The sequence below is a fragment of the Magallana gigas genome, chromosome 3, assembly GCF_963853765.1.
Source record: "Magallana gigas chromosome 3, xbMagGiga1.1, whole genome shotgun sequence".
NCBI classification, from domain to species: domain Eukaryota; kingdom Metazoa; phylum Mollusca; class Bivalvia; order Ostreida; family Ostreidae; genus Magallana; species Magallana gigas.
In genome coordinates this window covers 26182317-26198212 of record NC_088855.1, presented here as the reverse complement: position 1 = coordinate 26198212, position 15896 = coordinate 26182317, and the positions used below count along the sequence as shown (strand labels likewise).

General features: G+C 33.3%; 1 protein-coding gene and 2 long non-coding RNA genes across 3 annotated transcripts in view; 1 reads left to right on the top strand and 2 right to left on the bottom strand.

Annotated features, from left to right (window-relative positions):
• The window catches only part of LOC105337710 (uncharacterized), a 32532-nt gene extending 29844 nt beyond the window's left edge, over window positions 1–2688 (bottom strand). Inside the window, exons 1-2 of the mRNA XM_011442572.4 lie at window positions 801–2688; window positions 433–652 (exon numbers count right to left, since the gene is read on the bottom strand). Of these exons, the coding sequence (XP_011440874.2) occupies window positions 433–468 (36 nt within the window). The 5' untranslated portion in view covers window positions 469–652; window positions 801–2688. The remainder of the gene's footprint in view (window positions 1–432; window positions 653–800) is intronic.
• A 6980-nt stretch (window positions 2689–9668) lies between these two features.
• On the top strand, window positions 9669–12236 carry LOC105333641 (uncharacterized). The gene is made up of 2 exons (XR_010711973.1): window positions 9669–9810; window positions 10425–12236. It is a non-coding gene; the product is annotated as an uncharacterized lncRNA (long non-coding RNA).
• Window positions 12237–12633: 397 nt separating this feature from the next.
• LOC117692783 (uncharacterized) lies at window positions 12634–14505 on the bottom strand. The gene is made up of 3 exons (XR_010711974.1): window positions 14101–14505; window positions 13642–13799; window positions 12634–13487 (listed from the first exon to the last, which is right to left on the bottom strand). It is a non-coding gene; the product is annotated as an uncharacterized lncRNA (long non-coding RNA).
• Window positions 14506–15896: the final 1391 nt, after the last annotated feature.

Sequence of the window (15896 nt, the reverse complement as noted above, 5' to 3'; positions counted from 1 at the left end):
ACACTAAATGCACAAAAAATTATTTATAAAGGCCTTCCCACTATAACAAACTTTCAATTTTTGCATGTCAAAATTTAATTCCACTACCCTAAACAATATTCTGAAGCAAACAACATGTATGAAGTATCAGTACCCATCCACCCAGACCATCCCTTACACCCATCCAGATTGATCTTTAATACATAAATCAAATCTACTTAAAATTCATTAAAAGCAAATAAAAAATCCACCTAATGAAACAAAAATAACATAACCAAAGTCTATATCCAATATTCTTGAATGCACAAAATAAAAAAAATAAAACATTACTGCTAAAAATACTTATCCACCAACCCCTACCTTCATCAATGAAAAGCAAACATACACCACAATGTCAAACACAAATTAAATTAAATTAATTCTTTTTTATAAAAGTTAAAGAAAATAACCTACCTCATCAGTCTTCAGTCGCTTTGAAGATGTAGCCATAACGAAATCCAATGCACAATCCAAGTTTCACTGTGATGCAAGTACTCTCAACAACGGTCAGCGGGGAACTGACCTGTGGGCATCGCCTTATATAGGAATCAACGCGGACGTCGTTGAAAACACCCCCCAAAAATATCGACAATGGCTACCCGTTGCGGTTTTGTGTTTCTTGCCGTAGTTTCACCTCAAAATATACCGTTAATTAATGAAATAACACATACAAACTATATATCATTACAACCGGAATAAAAATTACTCTTCAAATATAATAAACGGTACAACAAAATGATATACATGAAAGAAAAATCGAGGATATTCTAACAAAAACCTACCCGTTCATCAGTATCTCATCCTCCATTTTCAAACCATTTCTTTGAAAGACGCATTAATGGTCAAGTTCAAACACTTCCAAGATCATGGTACATCCGAAAGAAATATGGTAAACATGAATATTTGTTGAAATTCGACGATAACAGAATATTTTGAACACAAAATCCAAGATGTAACAAACACAAAGACAAAACCAAATATGTAGCATATATGTTTTGCACCACAACATACCGAGTCTGAATACAATTTCCTCAATCCATGAACATTTCAGAATATTTGTAAAACCGCGTTTTCAAACTCATACCGGAAATTACGACGTGTTCTATAAAAAGAACGGAATATACAAACAGGTAACGTAATCCAGGTTAACTTTGATTTGAATCATCACCTTGCTTTCAACACACAGAAAAAATGGCATTGAAATACAAGATATTACATAAAAATAACGTATTTATATCATGCATATCAAAAATCAATGCCGATAGATCAATAAATATCCGCACGACCCCCCCCCCTTTACGTCTGCGAGAATACCCCGCCAGGTAGCGCAGTCGGCAAATATTCCCATGTTTTCACGGGGTCGCACAAAATTGGACTCGTCATCTACATTTTATAAACTTTGCAAAGATATAAGGACAAAAATGTAATGAATCAATCTATAAATGATTTGGATTATAATATTCACCTTCAGTAGTAACATTCCCGAAAAAATATAATAAAACAGTAAATCATCACCCTTAAACTGTTAAATTTCCACCCCTAATCCAACAGAGTGGCTAATAATAGCTTTCATTACCCACTCATCAGTTCAACTCAAAAGGAAATTAAAAAGTTAATAACAAATGCTCGGAAAACAATAACATTAATCATCAAAGATACCCAACAATTAAAAAAAACCTCTGCAAAATTCCTAATAAAATTAAAACAACATTATCCTTAAAACTGGAAGTTTGAATGAAACATTTTATTTGTCTATCTATCATGTACATATAGATCAAACTGCCGCCCCTCTGAACCATAAAATCACTATTAACACTATGTAATGATTAATAAAATCACGAGCTAGAATTTACACTTAATATCTTCTTGTTCGTAATTAAGGAACACCTTGGACGCTTCTGAATATTTCTGTATTACTTACGATAGTTAAAAGTTAGTAATTTTAATTTCTATCTTTATCGAGTTCCCATTGCCATTGAAATATCGGCCGGGATATTCCTGCTTTGTATGTCTAGACATGGTTATGATCGCTTGTGTATATCTTATAAACTTCTATTGTCTGTTCATCTTGAGAAAAACCCTGGAACTAACACAGAATACACAAGATATACACAAGACATGTCTCATATGCCCAGGTGTACATCAAAATCCCTAAAGGTGTTGAAACTCTTAGAATACATGATACCATAGGTTCATTAATTAAAGATGTGATTCATAACTAATTATCAATTCTCAAAATATCACATTATCACCTTGGGATTTGAAAATTTACGTTTACAAATCAAAAATCAAAATAACTCAAATAGTCTTATTCAAAATTTGTAGCAACGTTTTGCTGATTTGAGAGCAACTTAGGTAAACTTATGTTCGGACAATCGTAAAAATTAAAGATACAAATTTTACGATAAAGTCATAATCAAAAGTAGATTTTACAAATCGTGGGCACTCAATTCTTGAAAATAAAAAAAAATAAAGTGAAAAGATCAAAACTTTCGGGCGATGGTTAATAGATTTAGAATATAATAAATCTGGTCAACGAATATCCAAATTAAACTTAGGTACGATCGATCGTGAAACTTTTAACAGTGATTAGCTGTGTAAAACAAAATCGAATTAGAGCATTTTAGGACGCTTAAGACTCACAGGTGCTTGAGGACAGGATCGACATCGACCCCCCCCCCCCCCCCCCCCCCCCCCCCCGCCCCAATATATAGACCCCCGGGACTCAATTTCTCTTTTTTATTAAATTATCCTTTTATCACATATTTCTAAACTAATTTATTCATCCATTGCCCAAAATAATATAAAACAAACATTTTTGAAAAAAATCAGACCCTCTGTACATATACTTGTATTATATGTAGAGGGTCTGATTTCTAAAACAAATATTTGTTTTAAGTAATTTGGAGCAATGAATGTATAAATCAGATTAAAAAATGTCATAAAAGGATAATTTAATGTAAAAAATAATAATAAAGTCCCGGGGGTCTATAATCTTGGGTAATGGATGGAGGGGGGGGGGGGGGGTCGATCCTGTCATCAAGCACCTGTGTTAAGGATAATATCCCAAGTATAAGTTAATTGAGATACCATCGCCAATTAATTTCAACACTAATATTGTGTGCCCATTTTGGGACACTCGTGAAAATAATCAAAACTTGGATACTAACTGCTATAACGCGTTCAAAAAGGGCAACGATAATTCAAATCAGAACAATCCAAATTTGATGCGAACGTGAAAATTAAAAGTTAATGTAAGGACAATTCCAACTTGAAAGGCGTTAGAAAGATATCTGGTGCGCTTGTGAAAAGAAATGGAGCTCTCCAAAGTAAAAATTGGGGCACTCATGCATGGGTAACTTTGGCTTTGGCAAACTAATGCACTAACCCCTTATTTAATGCGTTCTGAGTGAATTCAATACCTTAATACAAAGCTCGCTCTTTCAAAGAGAGTCGCCTTCTCAAATTGCATATATCTAATGAATAATCACACTTTGAATCTAATCTTAAAATATGGGAGCAGCTCTACAACGGTGTATACTCGTACATACAGGCTGACTAAAATCAATTTTGAAATGAAATCAAAACTTAAATAAATATTGCTTAAAAACATTATTAAAAAAATAGAATTTATGTAATTAAAATCTATGTGTGTATTTATATATAAATATATATTCAATTGCTTATCATTTCCACATTGACGGTCAAGATTCCCACGGAGTCTTGCAGGTGTCAGGTGCAAGTTATGTAATTACACCCATCTCCCAGACGCCCTTTGGACTATTACGTAACCACAAATTCCTACCCTCTGTATACCAACAGCCAATCAAAATAAAAGACATAATCACGTGCTTAAACTCAGACAAAGAATAACCAGTAAAAGCCTTACAAGTAATAGCTTTCCAAAACACATGCATCAATAAAAATAAAAATCAATGGAAGCATGCATGTATCAATTGGGATATTACATAATAAATGAATTTAAATTTTCGACGCTAATCATAAATTTATAGATGAACCGTGCATATCTCAAAAAAAATCCTCAGTCGTCCCTTTCGATCTAAGTACATGCATGTACATGTATATCATATGACTGTAATTAAATTATTCATAATTTCAAATAATTTTGAAATGAACATGTACCAATATCACATAACAGTATATAAGCTTGACAATTGAAGATACTCAGTCAAATTTTAAATTTGTTCCTGTTATATATGAATGCAAAAACTATGGCATTTTACATAGACTCTCTTTTTTTCTTTTACATTACTCTCTCATGCCTGAAAACATGGGTTTCTGGATGCTAGACATTATGCAAACCTTCCCTACCTAAACCAAAACGGCAAAACGCTCAATAATGCACTGCACTCTGAAGTCAAAATAGATGTAAAATAGATAGTGATCAGATAAATGTTTATAAAATACAGTTGTATACACACGGGAAACGTTCAAAAAGTTCTGGTTCATTGACAAATAATGATGTTTGCACATATCGATTTTCAAAAAATGGACCACACCTCTCCAAATTGCTAAATCCGCATCTGTAAGTGTTTACTGAAAAAATAGGTGATGGAAGAAGCGCCCCATCCCTAGGTTACGTGTCTGTGATTATTACACAGGATTTCTCATGATTCCAATTTGGACTCGTCCACTCATCGGCGCGCAAAAATTACGAATGGGACAAATTATGGCGCGAAGTCCTGCTTCCGCGCAATGACTGATGGTTTAAATGAGCTCATCCATCAGCATAGACCCATAGGGAATGGGAAAAATAACTCTTTGACATTTGTTTTGTAACAACTCCTGAATATAATGTTTTAGAAGATAACTATCGAATATTAACTTTATTTTGGACTTCATCATTAAACTTCAACATCTCTTTTGTAACAGATGAACATTTCAGTAGTGATAAACACTTTTTGGACTCTACGTGTGATTTCAATAAGACAGAGTCCCATGTCTTAAGGTATCCGGCTGCTAATCTCTTTAAAAAAAACCTTGTACAATCATCAGTTTTTCATATCTTGGACATCAAATACCCACTGAGTTTATTTAAGAATTTAATATCTGTGTACCTTTCACTCAGCTTCCAAACGTCATCACCAATCAATTCATACTCATTGATCAGATTCTTATATATAGTTATGTACAATTGTCAAATCGGCAGTAGGGAATAAGGCGGCCAGCCTCGACCACGTCCGACCCACACAGAGTATTGAGTCCGGAGGCCAATACTGGTTATATCCAACTCGTTTGTAACAAGTCTGTCGGCTGAATTGTTATAAAGTTATATTCGTTCAGTCTCGTCCAATAAATGTGGAATCCTCATCAATTACATATATATATATATATATATATATATATATATCTTTATGACAGTTACAGAAAACACGTGTGTTTGTTTTGAATTAAGTGGGCGTGTCGATATTACATATTGATTCATTTAGCTGTTTACGGGTGTTTAGGGGTGAATAGGGTGAATTATTCCGTGCTACGCATGACTTGTATACATATAAAGCACAATTTGGTTTTTTTAAAAAGTTATTGGAAGTTCGATCGATGCCTCTTTACAACAGGCTATCCCCACCCACCCCTCCCAAATGATAACATTAAATTTCTGTCAGTTTTTCGTTTCTACATGATTTTTCCTTCTCTTGAAGAATGACTATGCTTGTACTTGTTTATGAAAGTAAAGAGACTGAGAGCCGTTTCCTTTAAAATCATATCATACATGTATTATGATTATTAAAGTCTGTTGCATTCGCACATGCGAGCTTATCCTATAAATTATGTGTTTGTGTTTTATTTTATAAATAATTAAAGCTATACACGCTATAATTTACGTCAATTTTGAATGACAGTAATAACGCATGTGTTTGTCTACTTATAAAAGTTATCCATAATCTGTAAATTACAATGGTGAATTCCATCTCGTTACAAAGATATAAATTAATAATTGTTTATTTTCCTGCCAGGAAAATATACCTTATCATGAATATTGATGAAGGAAGAGCGAAACCGACCTCATTGCGCATGTCCGCGGACAACTAGGTGGTCGTTATTGTTTGCCTAATTAAATATCCAACTTCTTTTTAATATGCTTAACAGTTGTTCATCTGAAATACATACAAGTATAATGAGTAAAATACGTTTGTCATTCACGATACCCTTACTTCTCCATTAACAGTCATAGGATCTATATATAGTACATAGGGGAAACACACAGGTCTACGTCATTTTTTTAAAGGAAGTATTTATATCTACTCACAGGCTTGTATTTTTTTCTTTTGTTTGTACTCGTTTATCGGACAAATTTATGCTTTACTGGAAATATCCATTCCTTTGTGAACCTATCACAATTATGAAGATGTTGACCTTTCACCAGTTTTGGTATGATAGACTAAATTTAGCTGTCGATATCACGTGATAAATTGATATTCACGAGGAGGCATTACTTTCCTGGCAGGAAAATAAATATTTATAATTGTTTAATATTTGATATATTTGTTACGTGATCGAATTGAGCATTATAATTAACGGCATAAAGGTTACTTTCATTAGTAATTAAACACATACATTCCTCCATTATTCAAAATTGACGAAAATTATAGAATGTATAGCTTTAATCTTCGATTGAACTGGTGAATAAGAACATAACTCTGGAACTGTATACTGGCGGACAATCGGTAATGCTTGTTTTACCATATGGTCTACAGCGCGCATACGACTCATACTTTGTATGAGTTTCCGCCAACATTCCCTCACCCTATTCGTACTGCACACCGCGGATGCAGTTCCAGACGAATTACCAAGCACCGTGAAAAAAAAAGCAGTCACAGATTTCGCCACAAAAATATCACTAACCATATCGGTCGGATCGTTGTCAAATCCAATAAATTAGATTTGACCACGCCCCGATCGCAATCATCACCTCATATATTCAAAGAATGATATCTTATTACTCATATTCATTTTATTTTTAAAATAAATAAATATCAAAAAAAATTTACAACCACTTTTTCCTTTCATGTACCACTTGATATGAATTACAACGCAGAGCAACCAATACCGATTTCTCCGATTGCATATAAGACACGCCCATTTCATGTCGCTCATCTTTTATGAAATCATTCGGCTATAGGCTTCAAAATTACCTCTTAATGCTATCAATGACAACATCAGAAGAAAAGAAAAATAATTTCAAATCAAAATATATCTCTATACATCACTAACATTTACTAGATTTACAAAATTAAGACACAAATGAGTTTCAAACTAAACCTATTTCAGCTCAAATTTACTCAGAGAAAATCGTCCTTAAACATAATGTCATCTGCATTTATTAATCTTCATTTTTTGCATAAAGTTGATACATGCACCTCATATTGATTACGACAATAAATGGCTTATAAAGAAATCGTTTTGAACGTTCAAACACATAAAGCAATAACAAAAACTAAATCGCAAAAAAGATCAAAGGTAGGAGTATGGGTCTCAAATGATGTAAACCCCCAGAACAAATCAATAGACAGAAATCAACAAACCAAAATCAACAACTTTTGAACCATGAAATTAATCTGTTTATAAACTTCCACACCTCAAAACAGAAACTTGTTTCTGTATTGCTGATTTTGAAATGGGTTTTCAGTTAATAATATAGAATTACCTCACGCTGCTATGTTAAAGCTACCCCTGCTCCTCATAGAACATGTCATCATAACCAATTAATATTAATCAGTTTGATAACATATTGGCGCTTCTGATTTGTCGAAAAATTTCTTTCATCCCTGTATCAATAAAATTTCTACCAGTCATCTACTTTTCTCAACTGTTCTGATTTAACACTATTTATAGAACGGGAATTTTCCAAATAAACATGGTCAACAAAATGTAAAATTGTACCTATTTATTTGTCAGCAAACAAAATACAACATTATAAAGATGAAAAATTGAAAGTTTTACCTTTAAAAATGAACAAAACACATTATCTAATTTAGTAAAATAATACTTAAACGTCTCTTCACGATTTCGTATGCTCGAAACCAACGATCAACATTTACGTCGAAGCTCGCTGTTCATATAAACCCATACGCTTTCACTCCAATCACAGAAACATTGCTGTGCAAATTTGGTAACGGTTATTTTCAACTTAACGCAGGCACTTGATCGGTCATAAGAATAAGCATCGCAAAACAAACCTATGAGTAATGCATCACCTCGCTCTGCGTATTCCCAGCTCCAGATATATCACTTATCGATATGTACCTCACTCGCTATCAACAAAATTTGCAAAACTCGCACATACATACTATCCTTTGTTGACAGATAAACTATTTTGTCCACGATCGCGCCTCCTTACACGGTATGCATAGTTGCATATTCCAACAATCTTACTCTAAAAAAGCCAGTTTTAACGAATCTTGCTACACAAATAATAACTTCAAAAACCATCGCATGTATATCCCTTTTGTGTTTAATTCAACCGGTTCCGATTTCAACTTTTCCTATGTCTTTTATCTACAAAATTCAGCTCAATACCTCTGCATCAGTTGAAGGCGCATCCATTTTGAATATCTTTGCTGCTCTTGAATTCATGTGCGCCACTTCATTTAAGCAAGAAACATCTTTGATCAATGAAATTTCACATTTTAATTTTGAAAAAAATGATTCATTAAATGGTAAAAATGAATATAATAATTCTTCTAATGATCATCGTATCGAAGGAAGAATTAACCGAAAAACCTCATCAACGCGAAACCTTAAATCTCTTTTGACGTCACGATCTGCATTCCATTCGATACATCTCAGGGAACGTATCACAACTTTAAAAGAAAATCATATTGAAACAGTACTAACACCGCTTATTTCCATCAGATAGATGCTGACGCTAATGCTTTTATTCACATCAATAATCAATATCGATTAATAGACTGATTTAAAGCTTCGCTTCAAGTTAAAAAAAAACTTTAATTCATAAATCAGTCGTTGGAGACTCTCCCTGCTAATGTAAAAAATTATGAAGAAATTTTAAAACAACTTGGCACAGATGAAAGATCAACAAGATTTTCAAATATTTACGTAAAATTGTCAACGAATATATCATGCTTGCGATACCGACGAGTATACCCCAATACGCAAGTTCCGAGATACCTGCTCTCTAGTAAGGGAGGTACATTTAATACCGTTGAGTGCGCATCGGTGGGTACAAATATCCAAGGACGCTTCGAATAAAATGGCGGAATCGAGTGTTGTCAGTGATGTTAAAAACATGCTCAAACCCGAGCTTAGGTCATTTCTGTTGGCAAGAGGAATCACTGTTACCGACTATAATGTGTCACAACTTCGAGAGCTCGCTATTAAAGCATCGGAAATGAAATTACCGGTTATATCGCAGAAAGACGACGCCATCGATTCGTTCAGAAAACGCTCTACGGTTGCCCTTAAAGATCGAGTGATAAACTTTCCATTTGTGTGCGATGTAAGTTTGAAAAGTTGGACATATGATTTGTCATGCATGCCAGACATAGTTTGTGCAGATATTTTCGTTCATTTACTCTCTAATGCCCAGTGGACAGCAGACCGCACCAAGTGTTACAAACAAGAGAGGGGGTATAGATTGTTTAAATGCAACCATATCAGTGCCGTTCAGTGCCATACATTACCCGAAGACCATATGTACATTCGAGCCAAGTGTCTGAGAGAAACTTCGCAAAGTGAAAAGCCATACTTTGTCTGGTGTATGACTGACAGCAATGGCACCATCAAATCAGCTGGATGTGAATGTACAGCGTAAGTTTCTATTATCATAGTTTTCTAATTTTTATGATCAATCAGCTTTTATAAAAATTAGTTTTTATTCTTTCAAACTTGCATTGTTTATCAATATATATTCCTGGTACATTATGTATGTTTATTTATTCAGTAATCACTTTGGGAAGGGCCCTCAAGGGGTATTTACACATTTCAAATGTAGGGCTTACAATGTTTACATATAATGGGCTATTACATTGTCGGAACCCACGGGTTTTCTATCAAAAGCAGTGTAACGGATAGAAAACCCGTGGGTTCCGACGATGGGACTATTATTAAAGTCTTATATGTGTAAAAATTTTGTTGCAAGTGACTTACATGTATAACCATAGTTTCATATATATTCAAGCTGTGATTTATCAATGATTCAATTTTAAATCTGAAAAATTGTATTACTCTATGAATTAAAATTACATTTATATCATATATAAATATTTAATTACTATTAGTAAGATATGTTATGCACTGGAAATCATTTAATGAGACTGAACTGACCATGGGTAATCACTTAGGTAAAAACCATGCAGCCCTGTATATCAATCTGGTCTCATATATATTCTTAAATTTTAAGGTTACCCCGCTCTCTGTTTTAGGGATGACGGTGGTTGTAAACATGTCGTAGCTCTCCTGTTTAGCTTAGTTGAGTGGAGTGAGCGGCATACCGACAGAAACACAGCAACATGTACAGATGTCCAGTGTTTGTGGGACAAGCCGAGAAGAGAGTCGAAGCCCAAAAAACTTGATGATATTAGTAAATCTGACATTAATAGGGTCTATCCTTACACACATATTTATCATCCTATTCATGAGGAAAATGTTACAGATGATGATTTTGAAATGGAAATTTTTGAGCTTGTTAAGAATTATGATACACAAATCATAGAAGTTTTAGACAAAGATTGTACAAATAATAATAATGTTAATGAACCTCAACCTGTACCATTACTTGCTTTATCATATAGACAAAGTAAATGTAGTATGCCATTTGTCAAATTTATGCAAGAAAGTATAGATAAGTCAGCTTGTATGGAGATTGACACTTTAACTGAGGGTCAGAGTGAAAATGTGAACTGGTTTAAGTATAGAGTAGGCAGAGTTACTGCATCAATTGTGCATGATGTTGTTAAATATAAAGGAGACAATGTCCACAACTCTATTGTTAAAAAGATTTTAACAGAAAAGTTAGATGTCTCAAGTCCTGCAATTTTATATGGGAGAGAAAGAGAGTCATTAGCACGAGAATTGTATGATACTCAATGTAAAACTGATCACTGTAAACACAATGTAAAAATTCCAGGTCTTTTGGTAAATCCAAAATATCCACATATTGCTGCAAGTCCTGATGGTGTTGTTACTTGTGATTGTTGTCGGAAAACTTTATTAGAAATCAAATGTCCATATAAATACAGATATTGCACTGTGGATCAAATTTGTAGAGAAAATTATCACATTTTTCTAGATTCAAATAATGAAATGAGGCTTAAGCATACCTCTCCATGGTATTATCAGATCCAGTGCCAGTTAGCTGTTGCAGATTTATTGTATTGTGATTTTGTGATGTACTTAGAGGGTGTAGCAGCTTGTAAACACAAAATTCATGTTGAAAGAATTGAGTTTAATGCACAGTTCTGGGCAGAATGTTTGAAAAGTATTAATTCATTTTATGAAAAATTTGTTGTCCCAAGACTGTTGTCTGTATGAATATTTACACAAAATGATACTGCACATTTTCTTGATTCAGCTACAATGTTCTGTGAATCAATATTAGATCATGTACATAAACTGTTATGTAAATCATTTTATGCATGTACTGTACACGCATAAAATGTACAGTACATGTAAGTATCCTAATAAGCATGTATTTTTCAGTTTTTCCTAATGCTTCCTTTCTATGATTTCATCATCTCCATGATTCAAAATTGTTAAAAAGAATACTGAATTCTCTTGTTTGAATCTTTATTAATGTATACAATTTTTAAATCTCTTTGGAACATGTATACATATAATTACAATAATGTGACTTGATTGTGTCAATCAACAAGTCTAACTATTGGGAAAAATACTTAATATATATATTGCACTAATATCATTTATAAAATTTTGAAAATGAACAACATTTTAGTATGTAAATATATATAACACAATTGTTTCAATATACATATGTGTGTGCAAAAATTATTGCTAGATATTTCATGCATTTTATGGATGGTTTGTAGACTTAGGGGACATGACTTAATTATTTGTAAATGGCGCATATGAATTAATGAAATCAGTTTGTAGCATGTGCAAAAACAATTTCAATACAGTCACAAGGTAGTAAGACTTCTAATTGTCTTCATCCTTTTTTTTACATTGATGAAGATTAATTGTATTTTCAAAATTATGCATATGATGACATATCATAATTTTTTTCCAAAAAAATATATATACTGTAATATTAAACTGAAAAATGCTTTTCATTACACAAATAAATGCATGAAATCATAAACAATGATGTTGTTGAATTCATTTTCTTACTAGTTTTGGCATCAGATTACACAGAAAGACACCTACTTTTACCATTTGATTAACAACTGGTTTCAGATGCCATGGTATATTATTACCCAAAAGCTTGAACAGTTTCAAACGTTGAATTGCTCGCTCAACATGTATGCGCACCTTTGCAATGTTTCTTGTTTGCTTTATTTCATTAACATTTAATCTTTTTTTCTTGCCCCATGTACATTTTCTTGTAAATGGCGGAATATTCAGAGTGGCTTTCCTTTTTGTTAACAAATCTCTAATAGTAAACCCCCTATCAGCCATGACATCATCTCCCTCCTCAATTAACTCAAGAAAATTTGAATGTTCAGTAATAAACCTGTCGGAAACATTTCCACCATAAACATCGGAGACAAAAATAAATGTACCTGATGGAGAAATTCCAAGTAAACATTTTCCAGTGTTTTTTGACTTGTATGTACTGTACGTTTCAGACTGAGCAGATGGGGATCTTGGTCTTTGGAAAAAAAATTCAGTGCAATCAATTATTACTCTAGTTTTAGGATAGGTATTTCTAAAAGATTTTGGCATGTACTTTTTAACCTGTAGTTTACTTGGCCATTTTATTAACTTTCCAAAGCAAGTAGCAAGAAATGTTATCCAGGTAACAAAAATTTGTGAAACACGTGAATTTGAAATTCCAAATATATCAGACAAAAGAAATCCAACTAAGCCTAATCTAAATCGAACTAGTGTAAGTATAAATTCATGAAATAAGGTTAATTTACGTGAAGGTCCTGGTTTGTTTTTTGATCCTTGCTGATAATTTTTTTCATTTGCACTATTGGGACCATTCCAATATTTCAAATTTGAACATTTTGAATAAATAATATTGAATAAGCCAAACAATAATGCTATAGACGGAATTCCCGTATATTGTCGGACAGACGCATCAGAACTTGTAACCTTCTCTACAAAGACCTCTCTAAAAAATGAGTCTTTGTCGTTCACACATCTTTCCATATATTCCATTTGAACGAATGAAATGTCTGTCTGGCATTCAGAGGAAATGGTGATAGGCTCATTATTTCCAGTATCACAATAGGGGTGATCTCTTGGAGGCATCCATCGTTCTGTATCACTCAGCATCTGAATACCGGTACTCTCGACTGAATCTGTATAAGTAATATTTAGTGTGTATATATTCTTTAAATGAAATAGAGGTGCAAAGTATTGATCGATCACTATATGTATATGCATTTGTGTATATGTTTTGTACGTAAATACATGTACTGGTTTATTGTATGTAATACATGAAAATCTACTAACCTGTTGGACTAGGCTCTGTATACTGAGCGTCCACCTCACCAACCAAATATGGAACATTGTCATCTTCATACAGATTGGTAAAATCAGCATATTCTCCATTATTTTGATTGGAGGGAATATCAACATTACTGTTGAAGCTTGTTGAGTTTGTTGTGGATCTGTTAAAGGGGCAAGATAATTGTTAATCCCTTACACAATAATACATAGTATTTAGTCATACACAACACATAATACAGTGTAATGTAGTTGCCAGTTAATGTATTATTTTTAAAAAGTATCTAATATTTGACAGTATAAGGATTCATTATTATAAATTATTATCATTATGTTTTATTATAATATGAATTATGCAACATGGACTTAAATCCAACGAATGGTGCCTTAACTGTTTGATGTTGGGAGGGGGGGGGGGGTCATGATTGATAAAACGACATATAACATGGGCATAATAATAATTACCTTAGTGCACATGTTTTATAGTTGTTGTAGGGGAAAAGTGTTGGTACAGTTTCACCTTGGGCAAAATGACGGGAACATATTCTCGTATATTTAGTCGTTTTCCAACTAACTTCTCGGCGAATCAGCCGCAACCATCGTAAATATTCTCGTCTGTTTTTACGCCTATCAGGTAAAGAAATGAACGTAACATCTCTCATCCAAGGATATTTATCTAACTGCTGTAATTTTCGTTTCGAAGCCGTACATTCTGGCACACAACAGCTAAAATACGGCATGTTGTTATATGCAGACGATGTCGAGCGTATTTGTACCCACCGTAGCTAATGACGCACAACTATTTCACCTCCAAACGCGCGAGTTGCAATTACGGGAGATAACTCCTGCGGAACTCGGAACTTGCGTATTAAATTATATCTAAATTGCTATTAATACTAGTATGTAAAAATGTACCTTAATTCATTGATTTCATGACATGTTTTAACAATATCTTTAAAATAAGAAAATTCTATGTCAAGCCCAAGCAAGAGCCTCAAAAAATATGACAAAAAAAGAATATCTATTAAAAATATTTATGACTTATTTTCATCAATCACCTGCGCCGCTGCGATATAATTCGAAAAATTGCAATGTAAGGATAATACCGGTATCCTCACGTGATAACAATGCACATTTGACGTCACAAAAATGCAACAAATATAATGTTTAACATTGTTGGCAGTATATGTCATTCAGATTTTAAGAAAAACTCCCGGACAAGATATTTAATGGTTGATCTACAAAATATCGTTTTCAAGCCGTATTTCTTTACATTGATGCGCATTTTAACGACCCAGCTCCGGCGGAAGACCTACTCGTTGCTTTGCAACGAGCTCGTCTCTAGTTTAGTGTATACAATTTCAAAGGGTTACGATTTTTACTTTTTCTTTTTTCCTATATACTCCTACAAAGCTTCATTTTATCATAATGTCGACATATAAAGCAAGATCAATGGCAATGCTCACCTACCAAACCACAGAAAAATTGTTGAAAAAAAATTGTTTATCATGTGTTTATTGTGTTCAATTTAATAAATGTCTATATCTATATAAAAATCATAAAAGGTTGAAATACACTGTATTTTACTCGATCAGAATGCACAAAAACATGAACCATGCAAACTAAAGTCAGCCTCAACCTTAAACCAGATGAGAATTGCGCAGATTAAACAACTCATTTTAAGGTTTAATTGATTAACATTTTAGACAGAAAATTAGAAAGTAAAAATGCTCATATTCATAAATTGTCAGTCCAACCAAATTGAAATTAGACCATACAATTAGACAACTCATACATCATGCGCACACTACCGAGAGAGTTCTCCATACATGTATGTATTTGTTTTATCTCTGTAAGATAAATAAAAAAGGCTCTTGTAATTTTAACAACAATTTGGGTCAATACTAATATATCAAATCTCCTCTTGCTTGATCTTAGATTCAGATAACCACAGACATAGTCAAAATGATGTACATGTAGCTAGCTGGGTGTTCAAGAAAAAGACAACTAGACATGAACAATTCATGAATTACATGTATTACCATGATGACTTCAATCTAATGTTTCAACATGTGCCCTATTTGCAAAACATCCTTGTTTATTCACCTGCCATTTTTTATATGCATTGTTCCATCCAGATATACCACCCCCTCCCCATCTAGAATTTGAATTTTTCCTTTAAATGTACCACCCTCAAGTCATGAGATGAGCTGCTACAATCCCCTCCCCCTGAAATAGTTTTATTTGTTTGTGTCAGAGAG